Source organism: Drosophila ficusphila, unplaced genomic scaffold (genome assembly GCF_018152265.1).
Source record: "Drosophila ficusphila isolate 14025-0441.05 unplaced genomic scaffold, ASM1815226v1 contig_470, whole genome shotgun sequence".
Lineage (NCBI taxonomy): Eukaryota > Metazoa > Arthropoda > Insecta > Diptera > Drosophilidae > Drosophila > Drosophila ficusphila.
Genome location: NW_025064389.1, coordinates 3,098,011 through 3,122,066, shown reverse-complemented (window position 1 = coordinate 3,122,066; position 24,056 = coordinate 3,098,011). Strand labels below are relative to the sequence as shown.

At 38.3% G+C, this 24,056-nt stretch overlaps 1 protein-coding gene across 3 annotated transcripts in view; it reads right to left on the bottom strand.

Moving 5' to 3' along the window:
* Positions 1-23,574, bottom strand: part of LOC108086354 (DEAD-box helicase Dbp80) — a 46,504-nt gene extending 22,930 nt beyond the window's left edge. Inside the window, exons 1-6 of one of the 3 annotated variants that reach the window (XR_006245621.1) lie at positions 23,418-23,574; positions 23,254-23,360; positions 10,674-10,805; positions 10,394-10,589; positions 1,503-1,617; positions 1,268-1,445 (exon numbers count right to left, since the gene is read on the bottom strand). Coding sequence is in view for 2 of the 3 variants with exons in the window: in XM_043208478.1 (XP_043064413.1) it covers positions 1,268-1,445; positions 1,503-1,617; positions 10,394-10,589; positions 10,674-10,805; positions 23,254-23,360; positions 23,418-23,468 (779 nt within the window). In the remaining variant the exon portion in view is untranslated. The remainder of the gene's footprint in view (positions 1-1,267; positions 1,446-1,502; positions 1,618-10,393; positions 10,590-10,673; positions 10,806-23,253; positions 23,361-23,417) is intronic. The other 2 variants (XM_043208478.1, XM_043208479.1) reach the window with 2 other exon arrangements.
* Between the last annotated feature and the right edge of the window lie 482 nt (positions 23,575-24,056).

Here is a 24,056-nt window from a genome sequence, read left to right as displayed (position 1 = left end):
TCGATCTTTCCTTTCTTTTTTTTTTTAATTTTCAAAATTTTAAATCGATATCTTAAATATTCTTTGAGTTTTTTGAGTTTTTAAAGAGCAGACGCTCTTATAACAGTGCAAACGATCATTTTATCTTTAAACGCCTTTTTCTCGAAACAGCATTTTCGAATTTGCTGCAATGATTACTCAAAAAATAATGTTCCGATTACTATCAAATTTTTTTTACATGTTCTATATATAGTTCTCCGAACAATAATTGGATCAAAAATTGAATTATGGCAGGCCAAAAACGATAAAAATTTAGGGTACAATTCGATTTTTTTTTTTTTTAAACGCCGCCATTTTGTCAATTTATAATTTTTTTATCGTGGTTCATTGTTCATTGTACAGACAATATTATCTAGTTTAACGAGATTTTTTTTTTTGATTTCATGCACGGGGAAGGCCGTGATCACTGCAGCAGTTAAGGACCTTTTTTTTAGCGCCGTTGGAGATCGACTATAACTTAAAATTTTTAATTTTTTTCTTTAAAAAATTTCACTGTATATTCTTAACGCATGTATAAATATATTCTGAAAATTTTGAAATGATTGATACCTTTTTTAAAAAATCCCAAATAACACCATTTTTTTAGGCCGTCACTGCAGTGACTGTGCACTGTGACATTAAAAAGAACGACGTTTTCAATTTATTTCCATTTATATATTTTCCGAACTTTACTACCATAGGAAGATGGAAAAATCTTTATAGAAATAACAGAAATAAAATTACAGACAAGCATGATTTTTGCAATATAGATTTTTCTAAGGACTCTTGAATTTTGAGTTCAATTTCATCAAAATCGGACGACTATATCATATAGCTGAAAATTAAGTTAAGAGTTATCCGATTTTGATACAAATTTAATCCGAAATTCAATAGTGGTTAAAAATCACCATCTGGAAGAAATCAAGTCGAACCGATCAAAAACAACGGACAGAGAATTTTCCGATATAATCGCCCGATCCGTCCCGTTGCGACTTATATACTGCGTGCAATAACTACACAAATTTTAGAAAAGTTTCAGCAAGATAGCTTTAAAACCTCACTGCGTTGCAAACTTCTGGTTGAAATTATAATACCCTTTGCTCTGCAAAAGTATAAAAATGATAGTGTCGTAATATCAATACCGTTGTAATAATAATGATAGTTTGTGTAATATCAAGTTTTTTATATACCCTTAATTAAAGAAAAAAATGTCGTACAAATCGGAAAACTTAAAATAAATAAAACCTACTTGTGTATTCGAATACATTGATCATGGTGGCCTTGCGTTGCTATCATAACATCAGCTTCATCTAATACAAAAACAGCTATTTTTTTCATGTCGAAAAGGCGAAATTTTAGTCCCCAATCCAACAATTTTCCAGGTGTTCCGATCAAAATATGTTCTTCGATTTTCTTACTCCGGTCGACTAAAAATAAACGCAGTTAGTTTTGTCAAAATGTTATTAATAAACTATAAAACATACCTTCCTCACCACGGACTGCAAATCTTAACTTAATGTCCGGACAAAATTGACCCATCCGTGCAGCAACTTCACCAGTTTGAATTGCCAACTCGTAAGTCGGAGACAAACAAAGAACCTAAAGTGATTTATAAGTTTATATTATAAAAGTGTGTTTCACGAAAGATGGATTGTTAAGAAAATCACAATTAATAATATTATATAGCTCCATAGTTATAAAATTCATTAATTTACAAAATCATTTATGTAAGTGCAAATATTATGGCGTCTAAGAATCTAGGAGAGACGTCGCACATTGGGACCTGCGGCTGGATGGATTAATTTTTTTTAATTCCAAATTATTTTAAATTTCAAAGCATCCCAATTAGCTATGACATTTTAAACTCAAGATATCATTCTGTTCGTTGCTACGCAACAATTTAAGGTTATATGCCCTAGTTTGAGCAAGACTTTAAAACTGAGAGACTAGTTTGCATAGAAACAGACAGGAGGAAAGACGGACTGACGAAAGACGACAGACCGACAGACGAACAGACGTATGTCGATTCGTAAGAATATATTGAGTTGGCAAGAAAGTCATGTCGTTTTTTTTTCAATATTTTTAAAGATGATTTATTTATATCAGGTCTTATAATTAATCAATTATGTATTGGCCGTTTTGTTCGACCACTAATGACCATCTCTCGGGCAGCTGCATAATTTCGCGCTCGAAGAAATTTTGGTCTTTTCCAGCAAAGAATCGAGACAAATGGTTTTCGACAGCCTCATCTGAATCAAAGTTTTTACCATTCAAAGAGTTTTGAAGAGAGCGAAACAAATGGTAAAGGTGCTAAGTCCGGACTATAAGGTGGATGTGGTAGCACTCCCCAATTCAGCTCCGTTTATTTTTGCCGAGTGACCAAAGATGTGTGGGGCCTAACATTGTCATGGTGAAAGACTATACCCTTGCGTTTAGCTAGTGCCGGCTCCTTTTCTTTAATTTTTTTTCCGCCAAATTGAATAGCTGGCGACAGTACACATCTGAATTGATGGTTTCATTCCGTCCCAGCAGCTCAAAGTGCACTACACCCTTCCAATTCCACCAAACAGACAGCACAACTTTCCTCTGATGGATATCGGCCTTTGATGTGGCTTGGGCTGGCTCATCTTTCTTGCTTCATGATCTTTTTCGTTGGACATTATTGTAAACAACCCACTTTTCGTCGCCAGTAATGATCCGCTTCAAAAAAGGATCGTTTTTAATCCGTTGCAGCAGAGAATAGCAGATGTTGATTCGCTTACCTAGGTGAATTTCCTATAAGTTATGCGGAACCCAAAGATCGAGCTTGCTTACGTAGCCAAGTTTCTTCAAATGGTTTTCAACCATTGTACGCGACACTTTGAGCTTCTCTGACATCTCCCGCGTTGAATAACGCCGGTTTTCATCCAGCAAAGCCTGAATTTGTTCGTCAAAAACGGCCGATGGTCGACCAGAACGTGGGGCGTCTTTAACTCCAAAATCTCCAAGCCTGAATTTGGCAAACCAGCGCTGACATTGGCGATCACTCATGGCATCTTTACCATACACTTCGCACAATTTTTCGCGAGCTTCGACCGCTTTTTTTCCTTTTTGGAAGTAAAAAAGCAAAATATGCCGAAAATGCTCACTTTGGTCCTCCATGTTTAATTTGCTATAGCTTCTACAAATGTTATCGAATAATTACCATATTTTCGTCGATAGTACCTAAAACAATGAGCTTTAAAAATATACTAAAAAGTGTGACCCTGGTGCTCGATTAGTCGTAAATAAATTAGATTAAAAACGATTTCTAAAAAAAACGACAATATATGGGTGACTAGCTGCCCGTCCCAGCTTCGCCCGGGTTTTTTTTTAAAGTTGCAAAAACTTTGGTTGTTCATTATTAGCGGGAAGTAAGGAACCAATTCTGTGATACACCTGTCCTTGGATGGTAAAAGTAGGTGAAAATCCAGGCATTACGACCTCCTTATCTACTTCAAATGACGTCATTTGAAAGCAAGAATTATACCTTCTAATCCTGCTTAAAAACCGGCGCCATTCGTTACTGTCGTATAAAAGTAAAGATTTGAGAGGTTCCTCTGGCTCGCCAAGTAATGGGATTTAAACCTTTCCACCAGAACAGCACATACCTGGAGGTTCTTCTTTCCATTTCAGTGCTTCACAATATCTGCATTTTTTATCCATTCTCCCAATGATATCCGATCGGTGATTAACATAGTCGATCAAAGGGTCATACTCAAAAGAGGCACCATTAAACGTCTCCCACTTTCTCATTGATAACGTACGTGTTCTTTCTGCCTGCCACTCAGCTTTTAAAAGACGTCGTCTTTGTGAATCTTCATCAGACTCTGCCGCAAACAATTGCGCGTGACGTTCGGCATCTAAAACTCGACGTGCCTGAGTCTGTTCCACTGTCTCAGCAGCTCTTTGAGATGCGTGGCGTTCAGCATCCAGGGTCTGAAGGGCCCGAGTCTGCGTATAGGTCTCAGAAGCTCTTTGAGTCGCATGACGCTGAGAATCTAACATCTGACGCGTCCGAGTCTGCTCTTCAGATTCTTGGCCTCTACCAACTTTTGCAGCTCGAGCTCTGCTAGAAATATTGCTTAGATTATATTTACGTTTGCGTGGCATATCGAAAACAATAACGGGAGTTTTAAAAACTACAACGTAAAACAATTTTTGATAAAGCAAACCTTTTTACTTAAAACGTAATGCCTACTGCCTACCCCATAAGAACGATTGCGTGATTATTTCGTTTCGCCACCTGCTGCTTACCACCTAAGAACGATGGCGTGATTATTTATAGCCTATTATGATTTCTAGGTTATCATCTATCACCATACCAAATTTCATCGAAATCCGTTCAGCCGTTTAGGCGTGAAAGAGTAACAGACAGACAGAAACATTTTCACATTTATATATTAGTATGGAAGTTGTAACGAACTGTTTTTGTTGCTTTTATGCTCGCTACGGGTTTGTGCGGCTAGCTCAGTAATGGTTGTACGTTCGTCCCACCAAATTTATATGTTGTGATTGCCCACCAGTGAATGAGAAGACAACGTTGATTTCTCGACTTCAAACTTGTTTATTTGATCTCTAGATCTGACAATTTGATATATTGCTCGCCTCGGTATGCTGCTCTCGACGCTCTCTGGTATGCTTCCCTCGATGTCACCTCCTGGGTTGATCCCTCTCCTGTGCTCCCGCTCGATCGCTACCGTCGATGTCGGGTACCTCACGTGATGGAGTTGGACTATCTGGGCTCCCTACTACTCCGTTCTGGGGCTGTTCAATCCTTGGGTCTCGGGGTTTCGCTGCTCCAGGACTCTGGCAGACACAGCAGCACCTTTAACACCCGTGCCGTTCAACTGCGCGTCCTTGTCGCACTAGAACGCAACTCTCGCCACGAGACGGACCAAGCGCCGGATCACGGTCTGGTAGACTCTACAGTATGCGTCTGGTTCTTGACTCTTCCCCACCGAGGACACGTTTACTCGATTAAGGACTCGTATGTGTAGACTTGGTCAGGACCCGCCGGGCAATACGCCAGGCTCAATGTCTCCAACCAGGGGTCGTCACAGGCGCCTAGTTCGATTCTTGTGCTGCCCACAGGACCTCAGCTACCTGTGTCTCAATTCGGAGACTTGCAACTTTAAGTCCCGAACGTCTCGACGTAGCGATCTTGCTCCCTGTTGACTGCTTGCTTGGGATCCTCGTGTCCTTCGTCCACGCCGTTGATCCTTCCTCGTCCTGCTCTTCCTGTTCGTCCTCGCTTGAATCCTTGCTTGTATCCTCGCTTGACTTCTCGCTGTCTGATGTTTCAAAAAATTTTTGAAAATTTTTTTGACATAGGTAGTTAAGATTTTTCGAATTTTTTGATGAACTGCCCTTTTTTTGATGACAGTCGCGTTTTACAGCCCCAATAACTCGATAACCGTACATCGCAGAAAAAAATCTATAGGAACTAAAAATTTCATCCTTCCTTCTTTTTTGCAAAACTTTCGTAAAATGATAGTTTTAAACAATTTTTCACCACAAAAAGTTCAAATGTTTATAACAAATTAATTTTTCTCCAACTTGGACAATTTTTATTTTCGTTTTTTTTTTATCACAATAAATCCTTCAAATTCTTCTGATGAACATACTAAAATTTCAGAATGGTATCAGAAGTAGATTTTGAGTTATAGAATATTCAAGATCATCATGCACGGTCCGCGCGCTCGGTCTCAGGGCAATTTAGGAAATACGGTAGTTTAAAACATATAAAGCAGACATATAAAATTAAATAATTAAATTATTAGGTCAAAACCTGGTCAGGCAGGTCTTGAGGGTGGTGTCGCTTCAGTCTTCTTCTAGTTCTTGTTCGTGGGTCAGCAATGTCAATGTCTTTGGTACGCATATACCAAGGCGCTCCAGAAATCATTCTAAGGGTTTTAGCCTGCAGAATTCGGATTTTGTTTAAGCTTCTTTTTGCAGCAATTCCATAAATTTGGAGGGCGTAGAAAAGACTAGGCGCTAAGATGGACTTATAAATTTTAACCTTGTTGGCTAGTGAAAGTTTCTTCCGTGGTGCAAGCAGCCATTTCATACGAGCGACCTTGTTTCTGAAGGAATGCTATACGCATGTGATGTGTTTCGCAAAGTTTAGCCTTCTATCTAGGGTGACACCCAGGTATTTATATGCCTGAAAAGAGCTGATTGGGCTTTCATTGAGGTTCACGCCAGGACAGCTACCACGTCGGTTAGTGAAAGGCACCGTCGCACATTTTTCTGCGTTAATGCGGACATTCCAATTTACAGCCCATTGATAGAATGCATCAAGATATGGTCTTCTTGAAGAGCAAAAGTGGCAGCCAATATACTTTTACTTTTTGTGAGAACAGCTGTATCGTGAGCGTAGGTTGCGATCAGCACATCTTCTTCCTCAGTCTCAGTAATTGGAGTGTGTGAAGGCATATCTGTGGCGAAGATAGAGTACAGAGTAGGCCCAAGGACGCTACCTTGTGGGACTCCAGGAGATATGGTTTTGTTTGACGATTTGTACCCATCAGCAGAGACATGGAATGTGCGATCCTCTAGAAAACTGTTTACAACTTAGTATAGCTGAGGTGGGAGAAGTCTCTTCGTTTTATACAGCAGCCCGGGGTGCCAAACTCTGTCAAAAGCCTGTTGTATGTCAAGGAAGGCAGCGATTGCATATTCCTTTTTTTCAAAAGCTTTTAGAGCGAAGTTTACTACTCTATGTAGTTGCTCAGGAGTGCCATGCTGTAGTCGGAAACCAAATTGGAACTTCGGAATCTCGCTGGTAACGTTCTCCAAAGTAAGAAGCCGATTTAAGGTCAGTCTCTCCATGATTTTTCCCAGAGATGGGAGCAGACTGATTGGCCTATATGAGTCTACGTCCGTCGGCGGTTTTCCAGGCTTAAGAATCATGATGACACTCGCCGATTTCCAGGCTTTTGGAAAGTACCCAATACTAAACACGCTGCTGAAAATCGTTACCAGCAACTGCAAGGCTTGGTCTGGGAGCAGTCGGATGGTCCAGTTGTCAAGAAGGTCTTCCCCTGGAGTTTTCTTGCGAGGCAGTTTAGATATTAAGATTTTTACTTCATCCAGCGTGACAGGACTAGTAGATAGACTCATTTGGAATGGGGACTCTAGATATTCTTCTACTTGTCGACGTAGGGTTCCTGGCGAATAATTATAAGGCTTAAAACGCTGCTCAAGGTTGTTAGCGAACACTTCAGCTTTCTCCAGACTCGTACGACATCAGCCACCTGACGCTTTTTAAATTGCTGATTTTGGGGTGAGCTGTGTCTTGTAGCGCTTTGTGATTCACCACAGTGAGTAATTAGTACATGCGTCAGTGCCAAAGTTTTCAAGAAAGCTGTCAAAACTTTCCTGCTTTCTTCGGGCGAGGGCCTTCGTCTTTGTATCTGTAGAATCCGAGGGTCACCTGTCCTAGCAAACTCTCTTCTAACCTTACGTTTTAGATTGAGGAGTGAGGCAATTCTGGTCGGAAGCTGGAGTACTCTGGTGGCTGCTGTGTCATGCTGAAATCTGGGTGATGCCAGCTCAGCAGCCTGACTTATTTTGCTCAACAAAATAAGGATGGCATTGTCAATATCAGAAGCATCCTGAATTTGTAAATTAACCTAACTCAACTGTTCAAGGTGGTCTTTAAAAATGTTTTTGTTTGCACCGCGGGCAAAGAGTCGCAAGCGTTGGGGTTTTCTCAACATCGTAGTATGTAAAGCTGCCAAAATAGGGGAGTGGTTCATGTAGGGTTTTACATTTAACGTGCCCATTGCAAACCCATTGGTTATAAAGAAGTCCAATGCCGATGGTGTAATCATGGGGTTGTATGAGTAGAACGTGGGTTCGCCCGTAGCTAGAACTTGGTATTCTTCATTCGCAATGACTTCCTGCAGCATTTTTCCTCTAGACCAGGTCGGCGAGTTACCCCACCAAGCGTGCTTCGCATTGTAATCTCCACCAGCAATAAATTTGTTGCCTAATGCGGCAAGCATGGATTCAGAGTCAGGTTTTGACCATCTTTCTGCTGGAGGAAGGTATATTGCCGCAAGTGTGACGGTCACCTCTGATGATTGTAGGTGGGCGCTCGAGATCTGTCTGTTATTAACACATATGGGCGGTAGGGGGTTGTGACTTATGGTAGATCTTATAATTATTGCTGAGCCACCTCGGCTATTACCACTTGGATGGTGGGCATGATAGATTTGCTACCCAGGCAGGCATATGCTCTGTCCAACTCGCGAATGTGTTTCTGTGACCAGCATAATATCTAAATTATGTGCGCTGAGGTACAGCCGTAGTTCTTCAGAATTTCGTGCTAAACCGCGAGCGTTCCACAGACCGATGCTCATGATTGGTTGAGTCATTTCGTCAATTGTGCGATAAGAACCTGGACAATTTCTCTGAAAGCCTTGTTGGCCTCTATAGTTTCCTGCATAAGCTTTAAGAGTTGGTCCATTTTTGTATTAATGGCACGAATGGAGTTGTCTACAGCCATGAATTTGTGGCTGAGCTTGGGATCTGAGGGTGAAGTAGCGTCACTCTGCAGTGTAACAGAGGTCTTTGCTTGGAAATTGTTGGGTCGAACGATATCGGCGTAAGAAACTTGGGTTCTTTATGCCTCAGATGGAATAAATCCACGGGAGGTGGGTTTTAGATCATCAGTCTTGGGGAGCCTAGGCTTAGCCTTTAATTTCTTATATTTTTCTACTCTAACAGGGCAGTTTCTATCACTCGAGGCGTGGTCACCTCCGCAGTTTACGCATTCAAATGTTTCGCTAGTACAGAGCACAGAGCCTGTATTATGAGGACCACTACATTTACCACAGACAGGGTCCAAGACGCAGTAATTTCTCGAGTACCCAAATATTTGACATCTTTGACATTGCAATAATTCTTTTTTACGAGTAGCACGTTCTATATTTACTCTGTGTCTGCCAATTTGGGTTATAAGTAGTGCCTCTGCTACGTTCGGACTTTGCTTGAGGTTAACATAAAATACGTTTTGCCTTGTTTTGTAGTTGATTGTGGCCTCAGTGTCTTCCTCGTAAATCTGAATATTCCTCCAGTCAGATTTCTTGGGACAATAGATATTAAGAACTTCAAAGCCGTTGTCAGAAAATGTTTCTTCGATCTATGATTTAGGAACATTGGCATGTATTCCTTTCACCACTATTCTATACGGCTTCTCTTCTTCAAGTTGGTGATGCCAAAACTGACAGAACGTTGATAATTCTATAACCACTATACGGAAAGCGTCAGGGTTAGCTGTATATATTCTGGATGCACCAAATTTAGAAGTACGAATATTGAAGTTGGTGCAACCAATACTTCGGCTAAGGGTCTGCTCCAAGAAAAGCGGGTCGCTTACGTTCGGTACACATATTGCTGGGGGCTTAGATTTGGAGGATTTATCATGCCTAGCAGGGTCAGCAGCATTAATTGAGCCAGCATCCGACAGCTCTTGTTCCATTTGATCCGCTTGAGCAGCCAAAATCTTGAGTCGTTCCCCAGCATTCCATTGTGTGCCATTCTTGCGCAGTCTTTTTTACCACTGGTAAACGGTGGCCACTGCTAATCGCAAAAACGGTCATTGACCTACAAGTCTAAAGCTGTATTTTGTTTGCCTCTCGCGTCGCGCGTCGCGCCAGCGAGAGGCCGTTATCAACTTACGTTTTCTTTTTTCTTCTGTTCGTGTTAAGTGAATATCATGGCATTATACTTGTACGTTAATCGATCAATTGATCGGCTCAATCGCAACCTAGTAATAGGTGCGATAATCTTGAGAGGATGAGAAGAGCAACTGGGACAGATCCTGAAGAATTTCGGTCCCAACTCCACGCCCACAATGTGGACATAAATGCCTTACTCGCAGGTAAGTTAGTTGTCCGATTTTTATGAAATTTTTGTCTCTATTAAAGGGTAGTTTAAAAACTCAATGTTTCTTTTTTTCGATCTCTCCTATGGTAACTATCCGTTCCGACTTATAAACACAACTTTTGGTAAAGTTATAGCAAAATAGTTTTAAAACTGAGAGACTAGATTACATAGAAATAGATAGAGGCACAGACATACTGGCGTAGTTGGTTTTTAACTCAAAAATATGTTTTTTTTTTGTTTTTCTTTTAAGTTATTTAATGTTTAAATCGGCCCATAATACTGAAATAAATACTACAAAATTGGATTCAAAACGTGCAAAAAAAAATTATAAAGTATCGCAAGGATTAACAAAAAAAAACAACTTGAAGAAAAATAACATTCAATAAATAGTTTAAAAAATGTTACGGCCTAACAATAAACAACAAATTACAATAAATACACAAAAATTATATATATGTACCTGTGGGTGATTTAGGTTAACGTTTACTCGACTTAGCATGGCAAGCACAAACGCAGCTGTTTTACCCGTTCCAGACTGACTTTGTGCAATCATATTTTGAGGTGGATCCGCAAGCAGAGTTGGCAGGGCAGTTTCTTGAATTTTTGATGGGGTGTTAAACCCCATAGCGTAAATTCCTTTTAAAAGCTCTCCCTTCCTATAACGTGTATATAACACGATTTAAAAAAATGTATTGTTACTTTTTAAAGGCTTGTGCGAAAAAATGTTTATTTTTACTTACAGGTGAAGTGCCTCAAACGTTTTTACTGAATGTAAGGGCGAATTAGGGTTCTTTTGTTGAATATCAAGCGATAACTTTGTGTTTACCAGCCCCTTTCCCAATATTTTAGTAAGGAGACTTGTTTCAGCTGGACTGAAAAATGAAAAAACAAAATATATTCAATTTATAGTAGCCCTTATTTTATAATAATTAAGTAGTCCTAAGGAACTCTGTTGTCACATACATATCTATGTAAATATTAATGTACAGTGGGGTTTTATTGCCCTCCTTTATCCAGAAAAGCATAAGGAATTTTGAAATCTTTTTATAAATTGTAATAGGTTACCTAGACCGAGGCCAGGTGTCCCACCTTCAATGACAACAGACTTTTTATATCGGTCCGCCATGTAACTAAAAATACATCGTAAGTAGCCGAAATCTAATCGCGAAAACACGCTCAGGTTACACATGCGTACATTTCCGTTAGAGCTCTAAGAGACCCGTCTAGATTAGCGCAATTTGACACTACACTCGTGGACCCCCATTTTAGAAAGACTCATTAGGGCGACGTTTAGATGTAGGTCCAGACCAATAGCAATCGTGTAGTGTTACGCCCCAACCGAAGACGCAAACGACGACATCAAATACGACTTCTATACCGCCCTTACTACCACTCTCACTGACATACCTCGAGGCAACATCACTGTTCTCATGGGCGACTTCAATGCAAAAATAGGACCCAACTCTACCAGAATGAGGTCAGCCACTGGGGGCCACGGTATAGGCACGCGTAATAACAATGGAGATAGACTAATAGAAGTATGCCAAATGTTTCAGTTAATCATTGGGGGAAGTATGTTCCCACACAGAGATATCCACAAATACACGTGGACATCTCCGAGTGGAAATACACGAAACCAAAGACCACATTTGTATAAGCAGAAAATGGAGGAAATCTCTACTGGATGTAAGGAACAAGAGGGGAGCATCGATAGACAGCGACCACGAGCTGATCATTGGGGAGCTCTCAATCACCCGCGAAATGCTGACGACTCAAGGAACCACCGCCCGTCCCCCCTCAACATACACCTACTTGGCGAAACGGACATCAGCGCCAGACTTGCATCAACATTACGCACCCACCTACTACCGCAGCAAGGCCAGACATGGGAACAGACGTGCGATACACTAAAGACCACCGCAGAAGGCATCATTGGCACTCCTCAACAAAGAAGAAACAACTGGATCCCTAGCGCAACGTGGGACACGATCAACAAAAGGAACTCACTGAAATTACTAGTTGACCGTGATAGCAATAGACGCGACGAACACCGCGTACTATGCAAAGCTGTCCTACTGGATAGACTGGCAGATAATGCAGAACGCGCATCAAACGAAAACAACATGCGATCACTATACCAGACAATTAAACAAATCTCAGGAGGCTATAGAAGGAAGACCCAGCCAGTCAAAGATGCCAGAATACTTCCCACTAGCGACGACGACCAAATCCACAGATGGCGCAAACACTTCATGGAAATCAGTAACTCCGACATGCCCAGCAGGAGCGATGACTACAGAAGCGTTGCGCCAGCAAATGGGAACCGGAGAATATCATCCGCCCCACCCTCAGTGAGAGAAATCGGAAATGCAATAAAGAAGCTAAAGAACAAAAAAGCTGCCGGGACGGACGGCATTCCAGTCCAAATCCTCCCAGTTGACACTCAACTGATGGTAGAAATATTGCATCCGCAATTCTCGAGTGCATGGGAGAGCGAACACATTCCCGACTCCTGGAAATGCGGAGTCATAGTGAAATTACCTGAGAAAGGAGACCTTAGCGATTGCAACAATTGGAGAGGGATCACACTACTGAACACCAGTTACAAAGTCCTAGCCACAATTATGAACGAACGCATAACTGATAAATTTGAGCCCACACTAAGAGATGAACAGGCAGGCTTAAGACCACACAGGAGCTGCGTAGATTAAGCCAAAACCTTACGCATCATAACCGAACAAGCTGTGGAATGGAGAGCACCACTGTACCTCCTGTTCATCGACTTCAAGAAAGCGTTCGATTCAATAAATAGAGGTTGTTTGGTAATGACATACTGGTTTTTACTTTCAAATTTCGCGTTTCGCTTGTGAAGTTAAATATAATCGTATCTGGCAATGCTGTATATCGTTTGAAAGGTTTTGGTATCACCTTTAAAATGGCATATAGTTTGTTTACATGAGCTTCCACGTCAAAAAATTACAATCGATTGAAATAGAGTTCACAAACGAAGAAATTCGGAATCTCGCAGACAGGTTATTGCTGTCTTAGGAGATGACGAACTTTCGATTCAAACCGCCGAACAGTGGTTTAGGCGATTCCGAAGTGGTAATTTCAATACCGAAACTCCCAAGCCTTCCGGACGGCCAGTGTCCGTTGATACGGATAAAATCATGGAAATAGTGGATCGAGATGATGATCGGCATGTGACTATTAGAACTGATCACCTCAGGAGATTCCACCCGACCCAACATCAACATAAGACAGCACAAGCGACTGTCAAAAAATTTTTCAACAACAATGATAGATGAACCACTAGTAATATTTCACCTTCTATCAGGATTTTGTGCACCATCTTCATATGTGTTGTTTATCCAGTCGGTATCTTAACATCACACGTACGCGTGATCGCGTCAAAAAATTTCTGTCATTTCTATCACTAATCGCAGCTATTTTCGACCTGACGTTTTCTTGGGAAAAATTTATTGTGCTCCGCCTGTGGCATTGCACTCTAGAAAATTTTTTGTTAACTTAAATAGACGCAAATTATGTTATTTTCACGTATATCTCACGCAATTCAAAAGATTCCATTAGCCTGAAAGGTGGTTCAACTATGTTTGTGGTGTGGTTCAAGTATCCCCACGGGTGATTCATTCGAGACAAAAATTTAAAATGCTCATAAAGTTCAAAAAACGTGACATATTATTTTTACAAAATACCTTAAATGCAAAGGAATGAATGCTCTTTTAGATTCCTATATACAGCAGACCCTAACGTCGAATTGTTCAGACATAATAATGTTCAACAAAAAAAAGTGGTTCACCTATCCCCACTCTCCCCAACGACAGCAAGTCAGTGCGAAAAGCAAACCTTGACACGGCGTTGATGCAGATGATTGCCAAGGATATACAACCGTTCTCTATTGTGGATGACGAAGGCTTTAGAAACTTCGTGAAAGTGTTGGATCCGCGCTATACTTTGCCGTCACGCACGACTTTGCAAAACGTACACATGCAAAACATATACGCGGAGATGGCAGTAAAACTGCAGACCATCCTTGTCAAAGTACAGGTATACAGGTTATTTGACCATTACTGTGCACTCCAGCTGAGATCGGCAGTATTGTCAACGCAGCCACTCCTTTGTGCAACAAACCATTCTGCTGATAACATTGCATCATCAGTGCGCGCAGAACTCATTAGTTGGAATCTGTTGCCAAAAGTCTGCACAATTGTAACCGATAATGCTAGCAGCATGATAAAGGCTTGTGAGCTGCTGGAAAAGAGACATCTGCCATGCTACGCGCATTGCATAAATCTTGTTGTACAGGACTCGCTTTCTCTAAAATCCATTCAAACGGTTTTGACTAAGTGCAAGCGTATTGTCACATTTTTTAAATGCAGCACTATCGCCTACGAGAGGTTAAAAAAAGCGCGAGTCTACAAGCCGTACAGCTTGATACAAGAGGTATGTACCCGCTGGAACAGCGCGTTTAAAATGGTAGAGCGCATACTATTGACCAAGGAGCATATTTCCCCTGTATTTCTAAGTTTGTCCAAGGCGCCGGAGCCCCTGGCTGCAGACGATGTTGCGGTCTTGGAAGATTTAAAAGACGTGCTGGCTCCATTCGATTAAGTTACCTCTCAATTATCTTCGAGTACAAAAGAAACCGTATCTTGCAGGGGCGTAGCTACCGCCGTATTTGCCGTATCAAGTGTGTAAGAGTGAATACTTAAAATTTGATTTTTATTTGTAAAATGGGTAAATAATGTGATAAATAAATATTTCTTCTCACAATATTTTTTATACCCTTGCAGAGCAAAAGGGTATTATAATTTCAGTCAGAAGTTTGCAAGGCAGTGAAGGAGACACCTCAGACCCCATAAAGTATATATATTCTTGATCAGCATCACGAGTAGAATCAAAATACGTCTGTCCGTTTCCGCACGAACTAGTCTCTCAGTTTTAAAGCTGTCTGAAACTTTCCCAAAAGATGTGTAGTTATTGCACGCAGTATATAAGTCGGATCGGCCAACTATATCGGATAGCTCCCATACGAGAGAATGAAATAAAAAATTCTCACGCCGTTGTTTTTGATCAGATCGACTTGATTTCTTTAAGATGGCGTTTTCGAACTGTTATTGAATTTCGGATTAAATTTGATCAAAATTAATGGAAATAAATTGATAACATCGTTGTTTTTTATCCCACAAGTATGATTTTTTGAATATCAAGTTTTTAAAAACTCTTATATTGAGAAAAAAGTTTCATAAAAATCGGACAACTATATCTTATAGCTGCCATAGGAAAGATCGAAAAATCTATATAGAAATAACGGAAATCAAATTGTAACATCGTTGTTTTTCATCAGACTAGCATGATTTTTGGAATATAGAGTTTTCTAACGACTCTTGAATACCGAATTAAATTTCATCGAAATCGGACGAGTATATCATATAGCCGTCATTTGAACAATAGTCGAAAATATAGAAAATGAATAGAAAAATCGTCTTAGCTTCGATGTTGTTTAGCCGTTATGTATTTTTTTTCGACATATTTGATGACTGCAAGGGTATAAAAGCTTCGGTTTGCCGAAGCTAGCTTCCTTTCTTGTTTTCTTTTGTGAAAAATCTTTACCTCCATATAAGGGCCTCCACAAAATTTTTTTATACGGGGCCCCGACAAGGCACGCTACGCCACTGGTATCTTGCATAATTCCCATATCGAATGGTCTTGTGCAGAGTTTACACGAAAAAAGAGAGAAGTTAAGAACCAAAGAAGGCGAGGTCCTCCACTCGGTTGGCCACAATTTTAGACCCTCAATTTAAAAAAGAGGGTTTCAGGTCCCCCTTTAATGCGGAGCAAGCCGTATCTCTGCTAGAAAAAACACTTTCTTCTCTACACCATACCAACAAGGAACCCATTTTAACCACCCAACCACCGGAACCACCAAAACCGAAATCTTCGCTCCTCAATTTTGTAAAACAAAACATAGAGCTTAAACAGAGGTCTAGCAAAGTTGAGTCAATAATTCAGATAAGGCAGTATTTCGAGAAAATGAACATTTATGAAAATCAGGACCCATTGGAGTACTGGAAGGTAAGTTAATAAAAGCTATAAGTACTACTCTTTAAAATTTTTATAATTGCAGCAACATGAATTAGAGATGCCCCAACTGGCTATAAGCGCTAAGCAGGGGCTCTGCATTCCGGCAACCTCGACAGAATCGGAAAGGATGTTTTCCAAAGCGGACCTAACAATCTGTGACCGACGGGCGTCCCTGAAGCCAAAAACCGTCCACAAACTGTTATTTGTCAACAAAAATTGGTTTTTAACCAAAGAAATGTGATTTAATTTCTCCTTCCAAATATGAATTAAAAAGATCTCATTTGAATTTAAACTAAATGCGTTTTTAATTAAAACAGTGGTATTTATGTAAAACCAATATAATAGGGGTATTCCCTAAAAAAAATTATTTTAAGTATGTTGGCTTTACATGGATACCCCTAATGTTTATATATGAGCGATAATATCGCGATAGTATCGAGGTTTAGTCCGCAAACTATCAAAACCCTCGATGTGGCTACCATCGATGTTTTTGCAGCTCTACTCACGGCTTTCGTAGCAGGATTGTTCAAAATGACAAAATTTTGGGAATTAGAGCTGGAAAAACATCAATGTTCACCTACATCGATGTTTCGATGTTTTTCAGAAAAAAATATCGATGTATCTCGATACATCCAACTTTTTTAGCGTGTACTTTTTATTAATATCAAATATTAAAATAATATATTTAATATATTAAAATAATATATTTAATATATTAAAATAATATATTTTATATATTAAAATAATATATTGATTTAATTTAAATAAATAAATAAAATGTGAAAAAGTTGTTTTTTATAAAAAAAATTACGCTTTGGTTGAGATCCATAGTTTTCATTAATATTTTTTCAAATTTCAAAACGAAGCTTTAGGGAGGGTAAGATTTTAAAGGCCAAAAAAAGGGCCATGTTTGATTTTTTTTTGCGGCGAAATGAGTAAGCTTGTTTTTTTGAGTTTAATTACATTTTATTGTTAAACTTTTGAAGTGTATTAGAAAAAAAATTATTAAAAAATATTAAGAAATAAGCCTGCGGCGGTGAACATCATAGGGCGTTAACGGATCATCTTAAAATAAAATGTGATATGCGTTGTAAAGATAATGAATTTCCCGAGGTAATAAGGAAGATTTTTTTTTTAAATTTATTTTTTGTCTAATTTTGGGAGCACTCCGTCTTCGGCAAAATCGATTCAAAGTATTTTTGTAAGTGAAAATACTTCCAAATACGGTTGTTCAAAACACTGTAACTCCGTTAGTTTGACTTTAATTGACTCAAAATTTGTACACAATGTTCTCGACATATTGGTCATTCAGAAAAAAAATAAAAAACAAATGTAAAAAAAAAAAATTTTAAATGCAAAGAGCTCAACGAAAAGCGCTCAACAGAAAACACAAATGATGACAGCAAGGGTCTCTTGCTCGCACCGAAAGCACAAGATGAAAAACGGTCGGCAGTTATTTGCGAGCTCTGCTTAAAGCTCATTGGATACCACCAGATGATTATACTTTTCCTTTTTCGAGTCATAACAAAAAAGGAAAGATCGAAAAACTATATTTTTAAAAAGATAACCTGATTGAAAACGAGTGGCTTGTCTTTTCAGACATAGCAAAGGGATGCTTTTGCAAATACTGTTCTCTTTTTGCGAGTGATACTGGTGAGCCGAAATCAAATTGTCCTTTGAATAAACTGGTGAAGGTGCCATTGACTTTTTTTTCAAAATTGTCTGGAAAAACAGGGGATCTAGCAAATCATGCTAGCAACAAATACCATGAGAATGCGCTTCTTACTGCAAGAGATTTCATAAAATCTTATGAAAATCCAAGATCTGAAGTAGTAAATCTAATTTCTTCGCATCGCATGGCACAAAGATTGCTTCCCATTATTGAAACGATAAATCGTTGTGGGCCTCAAAATTTTGCATTAAGAGGGAACAGAGATGATGGTGAACTTAATTTTCTAATTCCATTACAAATGAAGGAAACTTTCGGCTCTCTTAAAGTATCGAGTCGCTTCTGGTGATGATTTATTGGAAAAACATTTAGAAAGGACGTCATCAAAAGCTACATACATTAGCAAGACTATTCAAAATGAGATAACTGATTACTGCAAAGAAGAAATTCAAGAAATTTTGATAAACAGGATACAAAAGGCTCAATTTTTTGCTATTCTGTTTGATGAGACCACAGATTTGAGTCACATTGAGCAACTCAGTCTTTGTTTGCGCTAAATCGATGAAGGTAAAATTCGAGAAGATTTTCTAACATTTGTTGATGCTTATGATTCAATTCGTGAAGAAGATATTGAAAATGGTGAAAAACGCTTAACTGGGGTAGCATTAGCGCACTGTGTAATTGATCTTCTCCGAAAATTCGGTCTCTCTTTACAAGATTGTGTTGGTATATGCACGGATGGTTGCTCTGTCATAATATCAGAATTCAAATATCAGAAATAAATATTGTCCATGTTTCAACCACACACTTAATAATTCACTCTCCAAAACAACGCAAGTCCCGCAGACAAAAAATTGTATTACACTGATGAAAAAAATTATTTCTTTTGCGAATTCATCGGCGAAACGAAGCCAAGTTTTCAAGAAATTTTTTGGTAGTAAATATTTGAGTGGGTTGTGTGAAACTCGCTGGGCAGAAAAACACGATGGTATAATGCAGTTTGAAAATGTTATCACAGAAATCGTCGAAGCTCTCGAGGAAATTTCAGAATGGCGAAGTTCAAAAGCATCTTCAGAGGCCCTTTCTTTGATTAAATCGATTAATGATTCTGAGTTTGTTGTCTCAATGATTTGTTTAAGTGACATACTTTCGATAACGCGACCTCTTAGCTTACTCTTACAAGCACCAACAATTGATTTGAACCAAGCCTCTGAAGCGACGAAAAATACTTTGAATATTCTCAAGAATTATCAAGAATCTGCAGACACTCAATTTTCAAAATTGTTCACGAAAATCTCGAAAGATTAGGATTTAACATCAGTACTCCTCGGCTTACGATAAAACAAATTCATCGTGCGAACTATCCGATGGCTAATGTTGAAGAATATTATCGTAGGGCAATATTCATGCCATTATTGAATCACATTGTGAATGATCTTCAAGAGAGACTGCCAAAAGAAAATTTAGAAGTTTTCGATTTGAATTTTCTGTTACCGGTCAGAATTGTGAAAACCGTTTTATTAAGTTTTAAAGCTCATAGAATCGCTTGGTGAACGTTACACATGTTTTCTGGGAGAAAGCGGTGCGAATTTGCAAGGGGAGTACAAAGTGTGGTCAGAACTCTGGACTGATAAGAAAACATCAATTCCACAATCGGCAGCGGAAGCCCTAAATGATTGCGACCAATACAGTCGAGTCCCGATAATTCGAAATGGCAAGGGGATCACTTTTTAAACTGTTTTATTTAGGTCACACTAGGGTCAAAATTAGAAATTTAAATTTAAGTACCTTCCTGTTGTCAGATTGATCTGAAATTTGGTAAACACCTTCAGTTCCGATGACAATACAATATAGTAATGTCAATAACATTATATCCAAGATGGCGGCCGCAAAATGGCGGATAACGTAGGTTCTATCAATCCCATCAATATGGGTATCAAATGAAAGGTCCCAACAAGAAGAATACAATGTACTATTTAAAATTAAAACTCAAGATTGCGGCCTCTGCAAAATGGCGGATAACTTAGGTTTTATCAATCCCATCAACATGGGTATCATTGTCACTGTCAAACACATCAGATTAATTCAGATCAGTCTGACAACAAACGGGGTAAGCTATATCTTGTATATAAAAATGAATCGCAGAATGTGTTGGTAAGCGCATAACTCAACAGCGCCTGGACCGATTTTGATGAAATTTTTTGTGTGTATTCCAGGGGGTTTAAGGATGGTTTAGATTCACAATATGTTAAAATAATATTTATTGTTTTATAAAGCAAAACGAGCTAAAGAAAGTGAAGTTGATAGAAACAAAACTGGAGGTTTACCAGCAGAACTGGAAATATTTGTGGGGGCAAAAGTCATGCTACGGTCCAATTTTGACGTTTCGGAGGGATTAGTAAATGGCGCTATAGGCTACATCAACGAAATCGTTTGGCCTCAATTTCGTCGAACTCAGATGTATGCAACAGATGTACCTTCCGTCCGAATTGATTTCGAAAAAGACGGAGTACATCTTATACACCCGAAAGCCATACAGTTTCCAGCTAAGTACAATTACGGGACGGCTGAGAGAAGAATGTTGCCTTTAATACTATCATGGGCTTCTACAATACATAAAATGCAGGGCAGCACTGTGGATCACGCAGTCGTATGTATACTTAGGTGTGAAACTGTTTGAAGAAGGTCAAGCTTACTTGGCTCTTAGTAGAGTAAGATCTTTGCAGGGACTACGTATAGAGAAGTTGGACTGCAACAAACTAACGGGCAAGAAACCATGCAATAATGAAGCACTAAATGAATTAAACAGAATGCGAATTAAAAACTAATAAAAACTTAATCAAATTTGTTAAAAAAAAACTTTTTAATTTAAAAGGTTTTATGTTAAACATACATTGCAATGTTTAAGATAAACGTACTAATTATTGGACCTCTGGGGGCGTCGACCGTTTAAATGACTATTACTCGTGGGAACAAAATGGTAAAAAAAAAAAAATAAATAAAAATGCGAAATAAAAACTAAAAACTAGAAAATAAAAAAAGGTAAAAAAAATTTTTAAGTTAAACCGTTTTATGTAAAACATGTACTAAATGTACTAAAAGCCTAAAAATAATATAAAATAGATACAGACGTGGGAAATTTAAACATATGCTTAGACTAGACTAAAATAAAACCGTGGGGCAAGTCAATTGTGTACAATCGTTGATTAAAATGTTCACAAGAACAAACAAATGTTTCTTTTCATAAAATTTGTAATAGATTCGACATCAAAGATTCTGGCCCATATGTCAATATTAATGGCAAATCTGAACGTGCGCAAGCGGACATTTCGATTTCGTCATTTGAAGAACTCGGCCACTTGGACTCCGATGCCGAAGTCAATCCAGAAGCATTTGTAAGTACTCACTACATTTTTAATAAATTTCAATAGCCATGCTTGTTACTATGTAATTAAATTTTTTAAAAATTCATATAATAATTTCTCCAACGTACTATATGGTAAGTATACTTGTTTTTCTAAATTTCTCTATTTTTCCCAATACTTTTTAAATATTTTTTGATTTTTATTTATATGTTATATATTAATATATTATGGTTTTTATTTTCAGAGTCACTCAGAAACGACAATTACAGTCATCGCCAATATCAAGATGATCTGCGTTCATCGTTCACTGAGGCAAAAAATATAATATACAAAAATACTTATGACAAAGGTCCTTGGACTGTATATAGATTAATAAATGCAAATACCAAATTAAAAAGTATTGTTTTTTACATGTGGAAATTCTGTAAAGCGGGAAGGCCAAAACCCAGTGGATTTTGGCCTGCATTCAGCAGCCGTAGGTCCACTAGATTTTGCCCTGCATTCAGCAGCCGTAGGTCCACTAGATTTTGCCCTGCATTCAGCAGCCGTAGGTCCACTGGATTTTGCCCTGCTTTCAGCAGCCAGAGCATCCACAGGTTTTTGGCCTGCAAACCTCCTTTACCCCTTCCTTTTGTGTGTCACCCCCGTGTATTTTGAAAGGAGAGACGGCAAAAATGTAAGGGGTGAAGGAGGTTTTTGCCCTTCCGCTTGTATGAAGAAACCACTGAAAAATAGCATATTTTCCACATCTTTTTCCCGCTGGGTACTCGTCCAGATTTTGGCCACACTTCCGGTTAGCAATGCTACGGCAGAACGTAGTTTTTCAACTCTTCGCAGGTTGAAAACATGGTTGCGTACAACTATGGGTGAGGGAAGGCTAACTGGCCTAGCATTGCTACATACTCCTTCCGAAATCAGTATTGACATCGAGAAAGTGATAGAAAAGTTTTCAAAAAGAGGGAAAAGAAAAATGGAATTCGTCATTTAGATTACAATTCATTAATTTATTTGTACAGTGTGTTTTGAATAGAAGTGCGTATAATTTTTGCCAGCTGCCTATTTAAAAAAAAATTATGATTTTCCATATTTTCGACGATTGTTCATATGACAGCTATATGATATAGCCGTTCCATTTTTACGATAAAAAACACTCTATTCCAAAATTTATTCTTGTCTGATGAAAAACAACGATGTTTTCATTTTTTCCCGATAATTCTATATAGGTTTTTCAATCTTTCCTAGACAACTATATAATATACATAGTTGCCCGATTTTTTTTGAAATTTTTTTCTCGATTTAAGGGTAGTTAAAAAAAATTATGTTTGTGGGATACAAAACAAAGACCATATCATTTTTTTCCCATTATTCACATATATGTATGTACATATACAGTCAGCGCACAATTTATTCGGACGCTCACTGTTGTAAAGTTTAACTGCATTTTTCACAGAACTTTCGTAATTTTAAAAACAGATATTTTCTGAAGCCATTAGAATAAAAAAAAATTATTTTTTTACAATGCTCTAACATCTAGTGAAAGAAATTCAAAATAAGTGCCTGAAATACGGCCCAAAAATTATTCGTACACTTTTCATTTATTGACTTTTATTTCTGATTGCAACGTAATTCGATGATTTTTTTTTGTTTTGTTTTATATTAGGAAACAGTTAAGAATAGTCATAAAAGTTTTGACAAAACACCTTCCACAATACATAGCGTGATAAAAAAAATTGCTGGACACATGAGATTTAGCTGCAGATCTCAGTAAAGCTGGTAGGCCCAAGATACTAACACCTAGTGAGGAGCGGAAAGACGTATGTATGTACTATGTACATACATATATACTATATGGGGTCTGAGGTGTCTCTTTTACTGCGTTGCAAACTTCGGACTGAAATTATATTACCCTTTGCTATACAAAGGTATAAGAATTGAGGCTACATTTTTAATTTTACTTATTTCGAAGTTTTATCAAAAAACACATCGTTTGCGTGTTTTACATTTTTTACTCTAATTCTAGCGTGGGCCGCACTTTTAGACGATTTCTGATCTGACGACTATTTCTGAAATTTTTGAATATTAAGAGCAAAATCATTGTAACTTAGATGTTGGAAAGCTTTTATACATTGTTTTTTTTTTAATATTAGCCAAAACATTTATGTTGTTTCTGTAAACACTTACTCAGCGACATCAGGTTCACAATCGTCGACAAGTTTGTTTACTTTTAATTCATTGTTTTTGTTTTTTTGAGTATAAACAAGATCCGATTTTAGGTTTAGTTGGTCGACCTGAAATAAACAAGTCATTTTCTTATCGTATTTTTATTTTTCAATGTAAGTGCTTACTACCAGCTTAGAAACTTCCTGATCATCCGCTTTTTTAGCCCAATCTGCCATATTTAACAGTGTTGTCTTAAATTGAAAGCGATTTAAAACAAATTATTTTCATAAAAAAATCGGGTTGAAATCAGAGTGACCAATAAATATTTCCCATAATAAGCACCGGCAAAGGAAAATTCGATACACATCAATATGCGTCAAGGTAGCGTTCAAAACTTAACATATGTATAATGTAGAACTGCTAACACCATGAAGCAATTTTTCAACTAAATTCTAAAAGAAGCCCCGATTCACAGTTATGTATGTTTTTATTATCAATGGATTTCATTGCTTTTAATTTTTTGTTAATAAAAATGGGCATTTCCTCCACAGGAGAATATATGTATTTACATATCTTATACATAAAAATAAGTTGATATTGTGTGTGTGGCAACCTACCGCCTACCACACGCAACCGATTTTAAGGTAATACTTCGGAAATTTGACTCCAGCTATATTTCAGCCCAAAAAAAAAAAATTGGGAACCAAATCAAGGGTTTTTTCGTAAGATAATCACCCCCTTAGGAGGGGCAGAAGGTTTTTTACCTTGGAAAATGGAAATTTCCTCGAAAATCAGCGGAAAACTCTTACATGCATTTCCGCGCT